Genomic DNA, 16,310 nt, shown 5'->3' with positions numbered 1-16,310 from the left:
AAGAGAAGAAAAGTTAATCTCACGAGTTATATTTTTTGATCGCAATATTTTTTACATTATATTTAAAAGGTCTATTATTGATACTGCCACATTTATGTCATGTTCCCACAACATCATTATTTAATGTACAATGTAAAAATTTTGCCACTAGCGGTCCCTCAATCAAAAGACAAAAACAAATGACGGAGCAATGACGTCACTACAGTCACGTTTTCCTGGTTAGGATTAAGTTCAATGCTCATTGTTCAGGAGGATTTAAACAGGAGATTTAAACTGGTAAAAACATTGATCAGAGTTTCACTCTAAAACTCAGTGCTTCTCAGATGCTGTTTGGCTTGTCATGGAGGGGCTGCTAGCCCCGCTCCTGCTAATATGTGCTCAGCTTTTTTCTCTAAAAACTCAAGAGCCAGATGTTCCGGAGGTTTTTACCAGGAGCCGAATTATCCACAGAGGTCCCTTTCTCTCCAAAACAAACAGATCAGGTGATTTAAACTAGCAAAAACACAGAACATAACAGTTTTGCATTAAAAATCAGTGTTTCTTTGATGCTGTTTGACACAGCATGGACTGGAGCCCATGTTTGCTCAGCTTGTGTCCCTGATAACTTAAGATCCAAATGACTAAAATTCTTCATCCAGTGAAAACATGTAGTTAAAAGCGACTAAGCTCAAAAAAGTGTAACGTAAAAATGTGGCCTAAAATTGAATTGAAGAAGTCAATTTTTAACAGCTTCTGGCAGACAACCACAACCCTGATGCATGCACAAAGAGGTATGATGCCACTAATGGGGGTCAGTGACCAAATGACATGACAGTTTGATTAAAATGACAGATTTCTCATTGGTAGGATAATGTAAGTACACAACTCAACAAAAATACAACAATAGGCTTGTCACTTAACAGACATTTTACTGCAGAAAAATTAGATATTACAACTTTCTGTAACTTTAGAAAAAAAAGCATAAAGCTTTATAGTGTGTGTTGTTCCATGGATTAAAATTCATCATGGTTTGGGATTAAATGGGTTAAACTCAATGCAACACTGGTATGCAAAAATACTGCATTATTAACACAAGAATGTTCAATTGAGAACCTCCAAGACAACATACAAGCATTGAATGACTAATAAACATGTGGTATTGCATAGGAAATATGCTCATTTAAAATGCAATCAGTAACACAAGGTCATTAATAACACACATTTTAACAGTGATATTATCATTTGAAAACCTTGCATATGGTAATTAACTCCAGCTGAAGGATTACATGTTCCCCTAAAGACTAAGAAACGTCTGCAACTCCTGGGCTTATTAAAAGTTTAAAACCCCCAAGAGATTAACTCAAAAGTACACGGTGGTCAAGTTTAGGACAAGCCATTTTCTCTTACAGTGCTCTGAGATTGCCAGCAGCTCAATCAACAGCTCACCAGAAGTCCATTCTGTCTCTACTGAGCCGATCAACCTGACAAACATTTGGCAGGAGCTGGCCATCAGCAGCCAGGTTTCCCTGCCCACTTTATTTCATACAGACGTTACGATAATTCTGTGAATAAACATTATGCCTTGAGAAATACACAATGAGTAGTCGATGTCTGCCATCAGGGTTTCCCTGAGCTATGTTTTTTTTTTTTTGTAATTAGTAACGGAATAACCGATGTTGTCCATAATGAGATGATACTGATATAAAAAAAAAATGTGTTCTGGGTTTATCAGTTTACAATGCTAGCCTTATTTGCTAAGTAGATGAGCAGGTAAATGTTTCACGCACTGCAACAAGACAAAACTTCACAAATACGACACTAGATGCCACATCATCCTTCATTTGAATGTGATGAAAGTAACCAATTCAAGCTTGAAACATAGCTCTTTTGAATTTTTCTTGCTGCTAGCTATCCAGCTAGTTAGCATTACTATGATCACAATAACAACTTAGTCAACACAAAACCAGTCAGTTAGCTTTTGTTTTGTTTGCTTTTGATTTCATTTTTTTGTTTTTTGGTAAAATGCGATGCTTTGTCTTATACTATGTGTGAATTTGGCATTATAATTTAGAATTTCTCTGTCACAGTGGAACATTCAATTTAGCTAGCAAGTAGCCACGTTCTGTCGCAAATGGACAGTTTGAAAAGATATCAGTCAAACGATACTAACCTAAAGTAACGTAACCTAATATAAGTAAAACAGCTTGTCATGACAATAAAGTAAAAAGGCTAAAGCTAAGTCGACAGTTCAGTATTTTTTAAAATTTAGTTTTGAAAAAATCCAAATGAAAACACAAAAAAACAATTGAAGCACTGTCAAGAACAGGCAATGATATAACCCTAACCCTAAACCACACAAAAAAGAAGATGTTAGCCAATCAGAAAGCTGGAAAAAAAAGGTATTTCCAAAAGGCTACCTATAGCATGCAAATTTTCATTTCCCAGCACTATTTTAATTTGGGCACATCCACCATTGCACGAAATGCCACCTTATTTGTGACACCTCACCAAGGAAATAACAGCGCACACGCCAACAAGCTAAAACCTCTGTGTTCCCCGTCTAAACTTGAAAAAGTTTCTGAAAATCTTCAACATGAATGGAGTTTTACAATAGGTGAGTTTTCAGTGACCTACAACTAGAGCTGGGTGTCATTTAAAAAAAAAATAACAATACCAGTACTATTACCAGTAGACCTACCCTTAAAGCGATACCAATAGAGTACTTTACTTGTTATGTTTGGGGTTTTTTTTTTTGTTTTTTTTTTTACTTCATTCAATACCTATGGTGTGAATTAGGGTTGCAACAGTATGAGAATTTCACAGTACAATAACTGTCTCAGAAAATACTGCAGTTTCGCGGTTTCGCAGTATCAGAATGAACCTTACAGGGATAAAAACGGAGAGGTCCTTTTTGGTTGAACAAAATTTTCATTACTATAATGTTAATGGAAGTACGTGTGAAAAGTCTCCCCTTTTAAAATAACTAAAATAAAGGGGAGATTCAATGTCTAGTTGCATTTTTTTTTTTAATATCATAGACAAGCAAACAAACAGGGTATGATAACCATCAACTTTTATATCACGGTATACCTTGAAATCGGTATACCACTGCAACCCTAGTGTAAATGGGAGCATTAAGTTGCATAACATGCCATCATATTTTCGAACGTTTTGGAAGAATCTGGGCATGCTGAACTGCCTACTCGTACAAATACGCCAGTCTCGTCTTCACCACACCACAGACTGTATGGGTTGGAGCTGCTGTGGCAATGGGCCAATCCCACATTACATTAAATCTAAGAAGGCTTGAGGTGATTGACTGCAAGGAAAAACCATCCAAATAGTCATTTTTTTAGATCTGGGTACAAAAGGATCCAGTGCAGGTATTGTTTCACCTGAGAAATTTGGACACAACTGGGATCTCACTGCTGTGTTCTTTCAGTCAATACCATAAAGGTATTGAGTACTGATAGCCAGTATGCAGTTTAGGTATGCACAAAAGGCCAAACACATGAAGAAGCTTAGGCCTAAATGTTGGTAATTTTATACCCACTAACTATACTGTGTGCTCAACTATCACAGACAGAGAGAGAGAGGGAACGATTACAGTATTGTGAGAGAACACTGAAGCTCCATGCTAAGGCCATGTTCAGACATTAGCACATTAGTTAAGTGTGGGTACTGATGCGGAAGGCGCCAGTGAAAACAGGCCCGAAGGAAATAAATTTGAACTTGGGTGATGGTTAAACAGTACTTAAAGCAGCAGGCCCCCAAAAGACAGCCTTTACATTTTTTAACAGTACTGTTTTTGGGTGAAACGCCGGCTAACAGAGTCAAATCAATTTTATTTACAAAGCCCAACATCACAAATCATAAATGTGCCTCAAGGAGCTCAACAGTCCTTTTGGTTTGATGTGGTTTGCATTAAAATCACTTTATAGACATAATAGTATCCCTGTCCCACTTCAGCGGCCCCTGCAGAAGGATTACTGTTGGAATACTGACTGTTAACGTCTGGTGAATAATGTGGGAAATACTGACCGGAAAGGCACAGATTGTATAATGTTATAAACGGGGGCCATACTGTGGGATTCCTCAGAGAAGCAGATGTGCTCCAGCTGACTTACTCTGTAATCCCACCTCACTCTCTGATCCAACAACACACACACACCAACACACACACACATACAGTGCACACACAGAGAACATAAACAAGCTTTATCCTTTGATCATTGTGAGGCAGAAAAAAAAGACATTACTGGCTGCTGTGGTCACTGCAAACAGAGCTGCGTGGAAACTCGCATTTCAACACGTAAATAAGCCAGAGATGCTCGTATGACATCAAAGAGTGAAAACGAGTGCCTTTCAAATAATTCAAGTCCATATTAACAACCACTGATTAAATAACAAGACTTTACCCACACAAAGCAGTGAAGGAAAAATGATCACTAAGCTGAGCCGTTACAAAGAACCGCTCCTGACCATCAAGCATCCAGTCCACACTAATTGGAGACGAGATGGTAGAGGATATTTTAGCAAAAACTAACTAACCACCTCAGTGTGATGAAAGTTGGCAAGCTTGCAAAGGGATAGAGGAATATAGAGGCATGGAAGTTGGCACCACCAAAGCTGAAAGTAAATTTCCGAATGTGAATTTGCATACAAAGGTTTACTTTTAACTATAACATCAATGTCAGTAAAAATCACGGCAGTCTCCTCCATAAATTAATGATATGATAGTAATATCTTATGGTTGTCTGATATAAATATTTCGACCTTGTTTTCAGGAAATTAGAGTTTTTCTTTTCTTTTCATGTGTCAAATACCATTAAATACTACAGTACCCATGATTCTCAGTAGCCACTGCTATAAAGGTGTAGCCAGTGTGAAGATTCAGAGTTCTATCAGATTCAGATCACTTTGTCGTCACAATAGGTAGCAAACCACCACGTTAACCTTTGTGATTAATATTTGCTGCGTGGAACTTGTAATTGACTTCTCTACTAAAGACTGCATGCTGTCTTGTTGCTCCAACAGCTTGTCGGCTTATACTCACTGTCAGTTAAAAAAAATGAATGTGTTCTTACTTTCATAACCCTAGGTGACAGATATAGTCCCTTCAACTATGCAGCACTATTTGCCTAAAAAAGTGTCTGATGTAAAGTGCTAAACAGTTAGCAGGGGTGCATAACTTTACTAGAACAAACATTTTTATGGGTATTCAACGAAAACATTTAGCTAGCTTGATATGCTCTTTGGCTTTGGTTCACCTATGGAGTGATTAAAACAGCGTAAATAAAGATAAAGGCCCAGTCACTCCAAATGCATTAAATACCGACACTCAGGCAGTTACCCTCTGCTTCAGATATCAATGCACCGGGCACCTTTAGAGTCAGTGTGAGACAAACCCTGTCATTTTTTTAAAGCTCAGAGCAACTGACAATGTAAAGAGCAAGTAAGTCCAAATAGGGTAGTAGGTCAAACAGACTCCAGATTTTCACCCAGGAGACTATAGGGATGTAACGATCTATTGATCTGGATCAATTTATCGATTCAATGATCATAATATCACTAATGCAAAGTGAAAACACCATAATCTTAAGAATACACTTTTATTTTGAAATTCCATGTCACCATCAAATAGCAGCAGGCAAATGGCAAGCGGCCAAGAGAAAGACGGTCACAAATCAGCAGTGTGGAAATATTGTCAGCGATGGAGAAAATACTGATCAACAGACAAAGCACATCCCATATGTAAATAATGCCATTATGAGATAAAACCAGACATACCTGCCTGGTCAGACATCTCACTTACATTAGCTGTTCTGTTTCAACAATGTTCGGCTGAAAAAACCTGCATGCAGGCTGAAATTCAACCGTGTTGTTCTGTCGGGAGATGCAGGGACTTAAACCAACAGGGAGTAAGAAAAATAATAACATTATATGGAATTTGTTAATTTGTAGAGGAAAAAAGTCTGCTAGGCGCTAGGCTAAGTTGTATAATGTAAACATGCTTAAGCTTATAATGGGTCACTAGCAAAAAACAACTGTTTTGTGTATGAACCTTGACAGTTAATACTGAGCTGAATTTGATACGTTTGTTGAATGATCTTGGTGTAAATGTTTTAGGGCTGTTTGGAGAAGTTTGCCTTCAGGGCTTTAGACCAGATAGACCTGAAGTTTTATGTGTGTTAGTGGCGTGGATTTAAAGTAAACTTTACTGCACTTATTAGATATGTGTTTTTTATCTTTCATGGCCAAAAGTGAAAAAAGACAGGGGTGGCAAAATCTTCGTCTTCGTTCTTTTAATAACAATGTAGCACTGTATGCTAGTATTTCTAGTATAATACACTAGTGACATATGTTATGTTGGTAACAAATGTTCTCAACCATGATTTTTTTTTCTTAAATCTAACCACTTGCTTTTGATGCTGAAACCTAAGGAGGTAAACCTAAAACCCATTTAACGAGCAGCAACTGTACATTTTCTGTGAAATCGTATGTTTATTTTGAAAAGACACTGCTTGTAACGAGCAAAACTTGATACGCTGACCTCGAGCATCCAAACTGGATGTTGGAGGGATACCTGGAGCACCCAAGCGTCATTATTGGACGAGTCGAGAGTGAAAATGCGTTTGGTCACACAAGCACTTAAGCAAGCTACATTTTTTACGCAAAACTTTTACAGGCATAAATCTTAGAAAACAGAGGACGGCATTAAAGCTTATTAACACCATCTATTTTTATATAACCCTGTACTGTTGCTGTATTGTCCGGTTGGCAACCACTAGAGCTAGCTGCCAGCTTACCAGCCTGGAGATCAATTGGGACTGACTAGGGCTATCATGTTCCTGGCTGGCTAGCATGTTTTAGCTCTCCTGCCACAGTTGTTTTTTGGCCTTACTATGGAAAAATAGACCTGATTTACTATGTTGGTCATTCTTATCAGACATCACGGCTGCCATGCATTGTTCAGCTGGGCTCCAAAGCTCATGTGAAATTTCAGACACAGGTCAGAAGAAGTTGAACTTAAACATGTCACACACACACACACACACACACACACACACACACGATGGAAGTCATTCCTCCAGACGGGCAGTTTGACAACAGAGCTGAGCAAACTGTGAGACACCCAGAGCATCTGAATCCAGCGTAAGCCAGCAAAGCTACGGAGGAGGAGGACAACATTAGCTAGTCTCTAATGACTCAACAGGATCTGGACTGGACTTATCACACTGACCGTGTCCATCTTTACAGTGCAAGCCATGTAGATGGTGTCTGATAGATGACAGACAGCAACAGGGCTGTGAGTGTGTTTAACAGGATAGAAACTCACTCTGAAGGTAAAGAAGTGTGTGGCTTGTAAACATGTATTTTCAGTGATACCAACTGGGGCAAATTCCCTAAATATGAATAAAAAGTCCAAATGAGGTGCCAGTGCAATGCCATTCAAACTAGAGGACCATACAAATTCCATAATAATGGCTTGAGTCACGCTTGCAAAAGACAGTCACCAGAACACGAGTTTATCTTTTATACCGTTGACTCATCCAAGGTGTAAAAGAGATTTCACAACAAAACACGGATGTGAGGCAAAAGAACAGACTGCCAGCCCTCGACTGGAGGTTGTTTTGGGCTTTTGGGGTGAAATGACGTTAAAGTGACGCAAAAGCAAATATTAACACCAATTTTAAACTCATTTTAAATTCCATATCCACTAGGTGACAAAGAGTTGGTGGTTGAAAAACAACCATTGCCACTCACCGGACATCATTTTGCTGTGGAGGTTTCTTCTGCCCAACAAGGTTCACCGTTCTTGCTTGGATAGGCTTCTCTTCTCTGAAACACACGGAGTTAGGGAAAATGAAGTTAGCGCAAAACTCTACTATTAACTTTGTTCTGTTTTTTGTATATAGCCAAAGGTCCCATATTGTAAAACGGCAGATTTCCCATGACTTCTTTTTATTATAAAGCAGGTTTAGGTGCTGTATAACTACTGTGAAAGTATTAAAACGTGCAGTCCACAGAGAAATGCACAAAAACTGTGCCTTTAGACGAGCCGTCAGGATTTCTGTGAAGCTGTGATGTCACAGCTAAACTATGTAAAGGTTGAAACTGCCACTATGGTATTGTTACAGTCATTCCCTGGCTGCAATCACCGTTCAGAAACACCAAGATCGCAGATGTGGAAGACCCGGAAACACTGACCAATCGGAGCAGACTGGGCTTTTCAGGAGGGGGCTTAAAGAGACAGGTACATAGACAGAGCTTTTCAGGCGAAGGGTGAACACAGGTATATTCAGGCAGGCAGGATGAGAAAAATAATGGGTTTTTTGAACATTAAAGCATGCAGACATGTTCTAGTGGAAACCCAAAATGCAAGCGTGAACCTGAAAATGAGCATCATATGGGACCTTTAATTTATTTATTTCCAAACTCCCTAATAACAATTACTAACAATATGCTGTCTAATGTCAGTATTACTATTAAGTTTTGTAGATTTGTTGGACAGACTTTACCTGTCGTGCTGCTGTCATCCTGCATGTCTGCCTCTGTTATGTTCATATAAATTAAAATAGATGATGAGCATGAGTCCAGACAGTAGCCCTGGTTCATTTTGTTATTCTACGCTTTCTTATGAGTAACTGCTAGCTTTGAGAAGTCAATATTTGCCTCCTTATTCTCCGAAAAAACTTTGTGTTTTGAGGCTTAATTTGGTTAGGATACTGTTTTCACTCTTAATGAATTGTAGCAGAGTTGTTAAGGCATAGATGCTCAGTACAAGTATTTTGTGTCGCCTGAGTTTGAATGACATTGTACTCAGTCAAACCAAAAAAGCAAACACTCCAAATGCAAAGTAAACTGCTCATTTAGACTCCCGTCGCAGAGTCGGAGATACCTTTAGGCGTCGATGACAGGCCTTAGACAACAATGACATGCTTTCAATATGTCTGCTGACACATTCACGGCATGATTCAAAACCATCTCATCCATAAACATGAACAGTGGGCTCTGATCAGTCAGATCACAGAGGAAACTCAAGAGAGAAATCCCCGCCAACACCCACGCTGTCTAAAACAGACATGTCTTTTTATCGTCAATACTGTGGGTACCCCTCTCATTATGAGACGCTTTAGGAATGGTGATATCTATTTGCTGCTCATGGATTTTAACCATCCTTTGCTTCACTGGTTGTTTAAAATCAGCAGTGATTGAGGAAGATATGACATCCTCAGAATACATTGGTAAAGGTTACTCCGTTACTTCCGAAAGGAACTTAGTAATGCTACTTTTTCACAAGTGATGTCATCTTTAAATGAAGTTTAAGTATAGGCTTTTACTGGAGTTTGTCTGTGGTGTTTGCGGTGTGTTTGCAGGTTTTTAAAAGCATCTACAGATTTTTAGATTTCTGGATGTGTTCTAAGATTTCAGGCATTCATTGATTTCCACTCACTTCTAAATGGTATAAAAAAAATCAATTAGCAGACTCTTCAAACTTGCTTGAGCTGTGTAATACATCACAGTCTGTGTTCTTAATGCCAGAGTTACATTGTTATTACATAGTTGAACTGTAGATAGCTTATGATGATAATGTTACTGATGTTACATGTTTACTAAAAGATTTTCATACTGTATGAAAATCAGTGGAGGCCAACAGGTGTCTGAGACTGTAGGAAAAAAAATCTTTCAAATTTCTAAAATACTGCAGCATGATTTACAAAATGGTTGGCTGTAATGTCAAATCTGTTATTTGTAGATAATATGGATGAATCGGTCCAATCCACATTAAACCCAATTTTTTTGGCAACGTTATTATGTTCAGCGTTTCCATTATACGTTCATTCACAACAGCCTGACGATTTAGTTTTTAGCGTTAGACCAGGAGTGTCCAAACTTTTTTGAATGGGGTCCAGATTAGATAATGTGAAAATACCTGGGGGCCAGCTGCTTCTCACATCATATGGGTTATTGAAAAAAAAGAATTCACATAAAAATGAGACAAATGCAACTGTTTCATCTTCCTCTAAAAAGGTATTCAACTTTTCACTGCTACTCAGAGTGGCAGCCCTCACTGTTGACTTCATGCTCCTTTCTTAGTTTGTTTGCTTGTTTACCTCTTATGAAAACGCACTATATCCGCCTGCGTAACATTAGTTCCTACTTGGTCTTCAAACTATGATAGTCCTGCTATCATGAGGTGTACGAAAAAGGAGAAGTGATCTTGCTTGGTTAACCATTATTGGGTGGGGTGCCACATATAGTATGTTTTTAATAACACAACAAGAGCTGTTTAAAATCTGCTGGCCCCGAGCCAGACTTTGGAGTTTGGACATGCCTGCACTGGACCAATCCCTGGCCTCATGTTACTTTACACAATAATCATTACAATCAGTTCCACACATTTAGGGAAAAAGACAGCCCTGGTATTGGATTTGCACTCTGTATCAGCACATTTCCTACATTCTGGTATAAGAAACAGTATCAGGAGGAAAATGTTGGGCTAAAACGTGCAAAATCACTGGAAAGGTCCTTTAAGGTTTTCTGAAATGAGGTCGTATGCGGTACATAGTAAGCTACCTTCAGTATATGGCAATAGGCATGCCCCCAGTTTGGAGAAGCAGGCAGGAGTGCCGACACAGAAGCTCAGCAATGTACTGCTGTGGATGCAGGTTGGCAGCAAAACGCTATTTTAGCCACCTAAAAGAAGTCCCACCTAAAAAATCAGTTTCAGTTTCAGTATATGCTACATGAAGAATATTTACACTGCTTTACCTTGCTGTCAGACTGTCCCTTTCCTTTGGCAACTGTAGAACTTCTTACGCTTTAGCACAACTGTGCCACGCACTGTATTACGCCACAGATTAGCTGTTTGGGTCAGATTTTCAGCGGTTTATGAAAGAGACAACAAATACAAGAAAATAAAATAAATGAGTGATTATGACAGCAACAATAAAACGCCATTCACTGTGGAGTCAAGAGGATACCATCATGAACCAGAGTACAGAGAACAACTTTTGCAGAAGGAGACTCAGCGGGCCGAAAGAGAGATGCGTAGGAATACGAAAGTTCTACGAGTGAGAAAATGTAGTGCCAAAGGAAAGGGCTGTTTGGCAGCAAGGTCAAGTGGTGAATTTTTTTTCAGTGTGGTGTCCACTTAAACTGATATTGATTATTTAAGGTAGGGCTTTTTTTTTTAAGTGGCTAAAATACGTTGCGGCTGCTCCCCCTCGTCAAAGTACAGCAGTACATTGCTTGCCTCCACGGTGGTACTCATGTCTGCTGACTAACATCTACTGTGGGGAACACACTGCATATGAATAAGTACCTCAAACAATCACACTTGAAAAAATTTGAACTATCCCTTTAAGCTGTTTTTCTTGAGACTTTACAGCTTTTCGGAAACACACAGTGGTGTTTTTCCTCATGCTGATATACACATACATACATATACACTCATGTCTATCATAATATGTATTGTTACATTGGCATATAACAATATGTTCGATACTGTTGAATCCATATTATGCATTGTAGGTAGATCAGCTATTATAGAGAGTACAATGCATTGCAATGGTCCTACACTGTCTTTCTCATCTAGTCAAGAAAAAAATAAACGTGAACAACTGACGCACAAACACCACGTACCTTACACTTTAATCTACTTGAGCTTTTACAATGGATGCAGATGTGTGTTTCCTGTGTTTTCATTTAGGACTAAGACAAGTTTGGCACCTTCCTACCTTCAAGGTGAGGACACTGACATACTAGCTCTCTGTCCAATGAAAATAAGTAATCAATTTGACTTATTCAGTTGCTTCCAGAGACTAATGATACTGAGATGAAGTGATTGCAATGCAATGCAAGACTGTACTTCCACTGAGGTTCTGGTTTCATCAGCTCAGTGCAATAAGGAAAGGCCATCATGACGGCTAAACTGTCAAGTTTGATGCCTTGTGCTTGACTCTATCAATAAAACGCACATCTTTTAGTTGAATTCTTGTGTTTGTGATTCAGCAGGGGAACGCTACTCGCAGATCATTGATGCTTTGTTATATTGCTGTAGGGAGGAGCTTTACTGTACTATGTTCACGACTTTACCTCTCCGTTTATGTAACTGGGATTCAGGCTTTAGATCATTTACATTCACAGTTTATCAGTCTTTCTTTCTCTCAATGATTTTTTTTGTCATATACCACTTTAGCTCATGATAATTATTGACAGGATGTCACTGTTTACCCTTAATTTATTTACCATGACATCATTGTTGCTATGGCTATATACCAACAGGGAGGTATGCATACATATACTGTTATCCTATATGCTTTAAAAATAAGAGGACTGATGGTGAGTATATCTTCTCATAGGAGCAGTGTATCCTCTGCCTCTCTGCATTACATCCCACACTACCCTACTGCTAGTACACTCACCATGCATGTATTAGTCAACCAGTGCAGCTTTTCAGTGCAGATCGTAACGACACACACACGCACACACATTGCTTTTGCTATGGCAATCTCCATCCAAACAGTGATGAGAGGAAATGGTGCTGAAGCCAATATAGGTTAAGACATGTATGTGCTGACAGCCTGCCGTATTTGCGGCTGCTACGGTATGATATGAGTGAATCCACGGCTGCTAATACATTACTGAAAATGATGCATAGCCACTTAGAGCCGGAGCTATATATTGGACATTCCCTTCTTTAGATGCAATGAATCGATCTTCCGTTCCAGTGCTGGGCTATCAGTCCGCACAGAGGGCTTAAAATAGAACAGGGACGTAAAGCTTGAGGAGCGCCTCGCTTAGGTGGGTCGGTCTATCTTTCTATCTGGCCATCTATGCATGCAGCTTCATGCAGACCATGCAGAAAACGTGAGAAAGGCATCGTTTCAACTTGATGCATTTTCTGGTCCTGGAGGAAGGGGGTGGATGTGGGTTCATTTCTGCAGAGATTGCAGTTGACAAATAAATCTGGAGGAGACTTTTCTCCATGCATGCATGTATGGTGGTGGTATAGAAGAAGAGGAGGAGGAGGAGGAGGAGGAGGAGGAGGAGGTGGATGCTCACAGCGAATATAAGTCACTCCTGATGCAAAATGACATTACACAGGCACCTTTCTTCCCCTGTAATAGGCCTACTGGTTCCATAACAGCCTGAGCGATGTCTGTTGCAAGAGCACTGGCCTACATACAGTGCATACGGCTGGGAAAGGCTCAACCGCACCCCAGAGCTGAGAACAGCAGCTGTTGAGATGGATGCTGCACAGATAAAAGCCAACAGGGAGGGTTTTACTTTTACTACTCCCAATGCCAGGCTCCAGTGAGCCTTCTGCAATTTCCTGCTGCATCTATAAATGAAACATTTCAGCTTAAAGTCCAAAATACTCGCCACTTGACTCAGGCGTTTGTGTGAATGGCGGTGATGGTATAAGGGTGTGCAGATGAGAAATCAGTTCATATTATTCATCTGAGTGGCGTGTGATGCTGTTGATGATGGGGCATGGTGACACACCCCTTCATCCTCCCACCGTCCTCTTCTTCCTCCCTCCTGAGCAAAGTTACACCTGACCCACCACCACCACTCTCACAGAGTCTCTCACAGGAGCAGCGAGAATCTGCAAACTGGAGGTGAACCTGGTCTACACTGCCCATTGCATGTTTTCTCTTGCACACAGCTGTAGCCTATGGGCCTGCGAGTGAGTGAGTTCTGTTGGGGGGACCTGATGTACACACACTCGCACACACACAAATACACATACACATGCATGCATGGTCAGATACAGTGAAGTGTTGGTGAAACATTGCATCCATAAGAGAGAACGGAGGTGGATGGACTTCTTCAGAACGGAAATAGCCCAGGCCCAGTCTCTCTCTCACACACTCATACACACTAACACACACACACTTTCTCCTCTCTCTCCCTCTTACTTTAACATGGCCTCCTCCTTCGCCTCCTCCTCCCGTTGCCGAGCCAGCACAGCCATGATGATCTTCCTCTCCTCCTCCGTCAGATGGCTCAGGTCCGGCTCCGGGATGGCCGGGGCGACGGGTGGGCGCGGGCCGCCCCGAGGGCCCACCGAGGCGAACATCTTCCCCACCACCACCACCTTCCCTCCCTCCCTCCTCCTCTTCCTCCTCCTCCTCGCCTCGGTCGGGATCACGGATAGAAAACCCGCTGGCGGAGCCCACGGATCACGACATGGCCCACGGACAAAGCGGCGGTTGGAGCGACTGATGCGGAGTTCCCATGGCGGTGGCGGGGGGCACCCAGGGCGGCGGCAGCAGCAGCAGTGTCGGTGCTAGCTGTGGTAGTAGTAGCAGCGGTAACTGTGGTGGTGGTGGTGGTGGTAGCGCTTCGGTTCCCGGTTGCCGTTTTCAGCCTCTCCTTCTCCCTCTTGCTGCTCCGCTATCTTCTCCCCCCACCCCCCTCCCACCGCCCGCCCGCCCGCCTCTCCCCTCCACCACCTCCGTTTTACGGGGAGCCCATATCTCCGGCGGTCGGTCGGGATGATGGCACACGGGAGGAGGATCTCGCTTCCTTCCTTCAGGCCAGGCAGAGAGGGGGGTCCCCTGAACACGGCTCGGGTCTCCGCTCGGTCCGGTGGGCTGGCTGTGTGGCTGCGGGGCGAGGCGGCGACTTCTTGTTTTCCAGCGCCGCCGCTGATGCTGATGCTGCTGTCAGGGAGACGGAACCGTCAATGGGACCGCAGCCCCTCAAGCGCGTTCACTTCTCTTGCGGCGGGAGCGCGCAGCCCTCATTTGAGAATGGGGGGCTCCACTCACCGTTAAGATGCGCGTTCACGTCAGCCTATAGCACACTAGGAAATAACGGGTTCCTCAAGGGTGCATTGTGGGTTTTGTAGGACCATGATAAATCATGGATGTTTGGAATCACTCCGAAAGTAACCTACACCTTATTTATTTATAATTTAGGCTACCATTGAAAAATGTTATGTAAGGGACTGTTCGTTATTTAAAGGAGGGGAGGTGGTGGTAGGCCTACAAAAAGAGGTAGGCATTTCAAAAAAAAATTCAAGCACTGGAGAGGGACTTTGTTTTTTTTGTTGGATTAAGGGAGGGGCATATAGGCTAAATTTAAAAGGTTCAATTTTGTATTTTTTGACCACATTATTTATTTATTTATTTTTATTTCCATTTTTAAAGAAAACATGCCTTCCAAGCCTGCAGGTTTGGGAGGCATGTTTTCTGTAAAAATCGCCAAAATAACAACATTTAGGGCCTACCAAAGGCAGAAACTGGAAAGAAACAAAAACTATCAATGGATTTTCAAATTTACAACAGTCCTTGTATGACAAACACATCTGATATAACATAACCAAATCTGAGCTTAAAATGGTAATATTTCATCAGAATCACTTTATTTTTATGTCACATTTAAAATCTGGCCCTAACTAACCAGCATGCCCAACAAGAGTGAAACAACAAGGCTTTTTTCAATGCCAGGATTTCATTATCAGATTATGACTTAACTTTCAAACATCAAAGGGTACGTTTTAAAATCTAACAGCTAGGGAGGGAGGATCATACCCCAGTAGGGCTGCAATGATTAATTGACTAATCGATCACTTATCGAATATTAAAATAATCAGTGACTATTTTAGTAGTCGACCAATCAGTTTAAGTCATTTTTCATAGAAAAGTATTATAAAAGTACCCCAAAATACTCTTAATGCAGCTTCTTACGTTCAGATATTGGCAGCTTTCCATGATCTCCCATGATGTGAACTAAAACCCATTGGCGTGAGTGGGAAACAAGACATTAGATGACATAACTTAGGGCTTTGGGAAAGACAGACCAACATTTTAACACGTTTCGATAAAATGATTAGTCGACTAATCGAAGAAATAATCGACAGATTAGTCGACAATGAAAATAATCGTTACTTGCAGCCCTGTACCCCAGGCACCCTCCTTCTCTGATAAATAAAGAACAGTTCCCAAATGAATGGATTGTAATTTAGCCTATAAAGTTGTTTTATTAGCCTTTTTGTACAGGTCTTTTTAAAAGATAAAAAACGCCCTTAAATCCTGCTTCAAACAAAGATATATCAGTGCATTAGACATGTAAGGAGTTTTAAGGGATTCAGGATTTTTTACCTTAATTTCACCTTAATTAAGAAATTTAGGCCCTTAAATTACAAATTAAGGGGTTGCTTCTGTTTGTTTTTTTAAGGGACAAACCTCTTAACATTTACCAAGTAACATAACATCCATGACTTAATACTTTTTCAGTGGGGTGGAACTTCAGGGGTTCGCTAAGGAATTGGGGTTTAAATTACAGTAGTGGATCATAATATAATATTAGGA

The 16,310-nt window shown here is 40.7% G+C and overlaps 1 protein-coding gene across 9 annotated transcripts in view; it reads right to left on the bottom strand.

Annotated features, from left to right (window-relative positions):
- LOC125903257 (regulating synaptic membrane exocytosis protein 1-like) overlaps positions 1-14,407 on the bottom strand; it is a 131,587-nt gene extending 117,180 nt beyond the window's left edge. For all 9 annotated transcript variants that reach the window (XM_049600061.1, XM_049600065.1, XM_049600066.1 and 6 more), the window contains exons 1-2: positions 13,911-14,407; positions 7,747-7,821 (exon numbers count right to left, since the gene is read on the bottom strand). In XM_049600061.1, coding sequence (XP_049456018.1) covers positions 7,747-7,821; positions 13,911-14,071 — 236 coding nt within the window. In that variant the 5' untranslated portion in view covers positions 14,072-14,407. The remainder of the gene's footprint in view (positions 1-7,746; positions 7,822-13,910) is intronic.
- Positions 14,408-16,310: the final 1,903 nt, after the last annotated feature.

This window comes from Epinephelus fuscoguttatus, linkage group LG16 (genome assembly GCF_011397635.1).
Source record: "Epinephelus fuscoguttatus linkage group LG16, E.fuscoguttatus.final_Chr_v1".
Taxonomy (NCBI): Eukaryota; Metazoa; Chordata; class Actinopteri; order Perciformes; family Serranidae; genus Epinephelus; species Epinephelus fuscoguttatus.
This window is presented reverse-complemented; position numbering and strand designations above follow the sequence as displayed.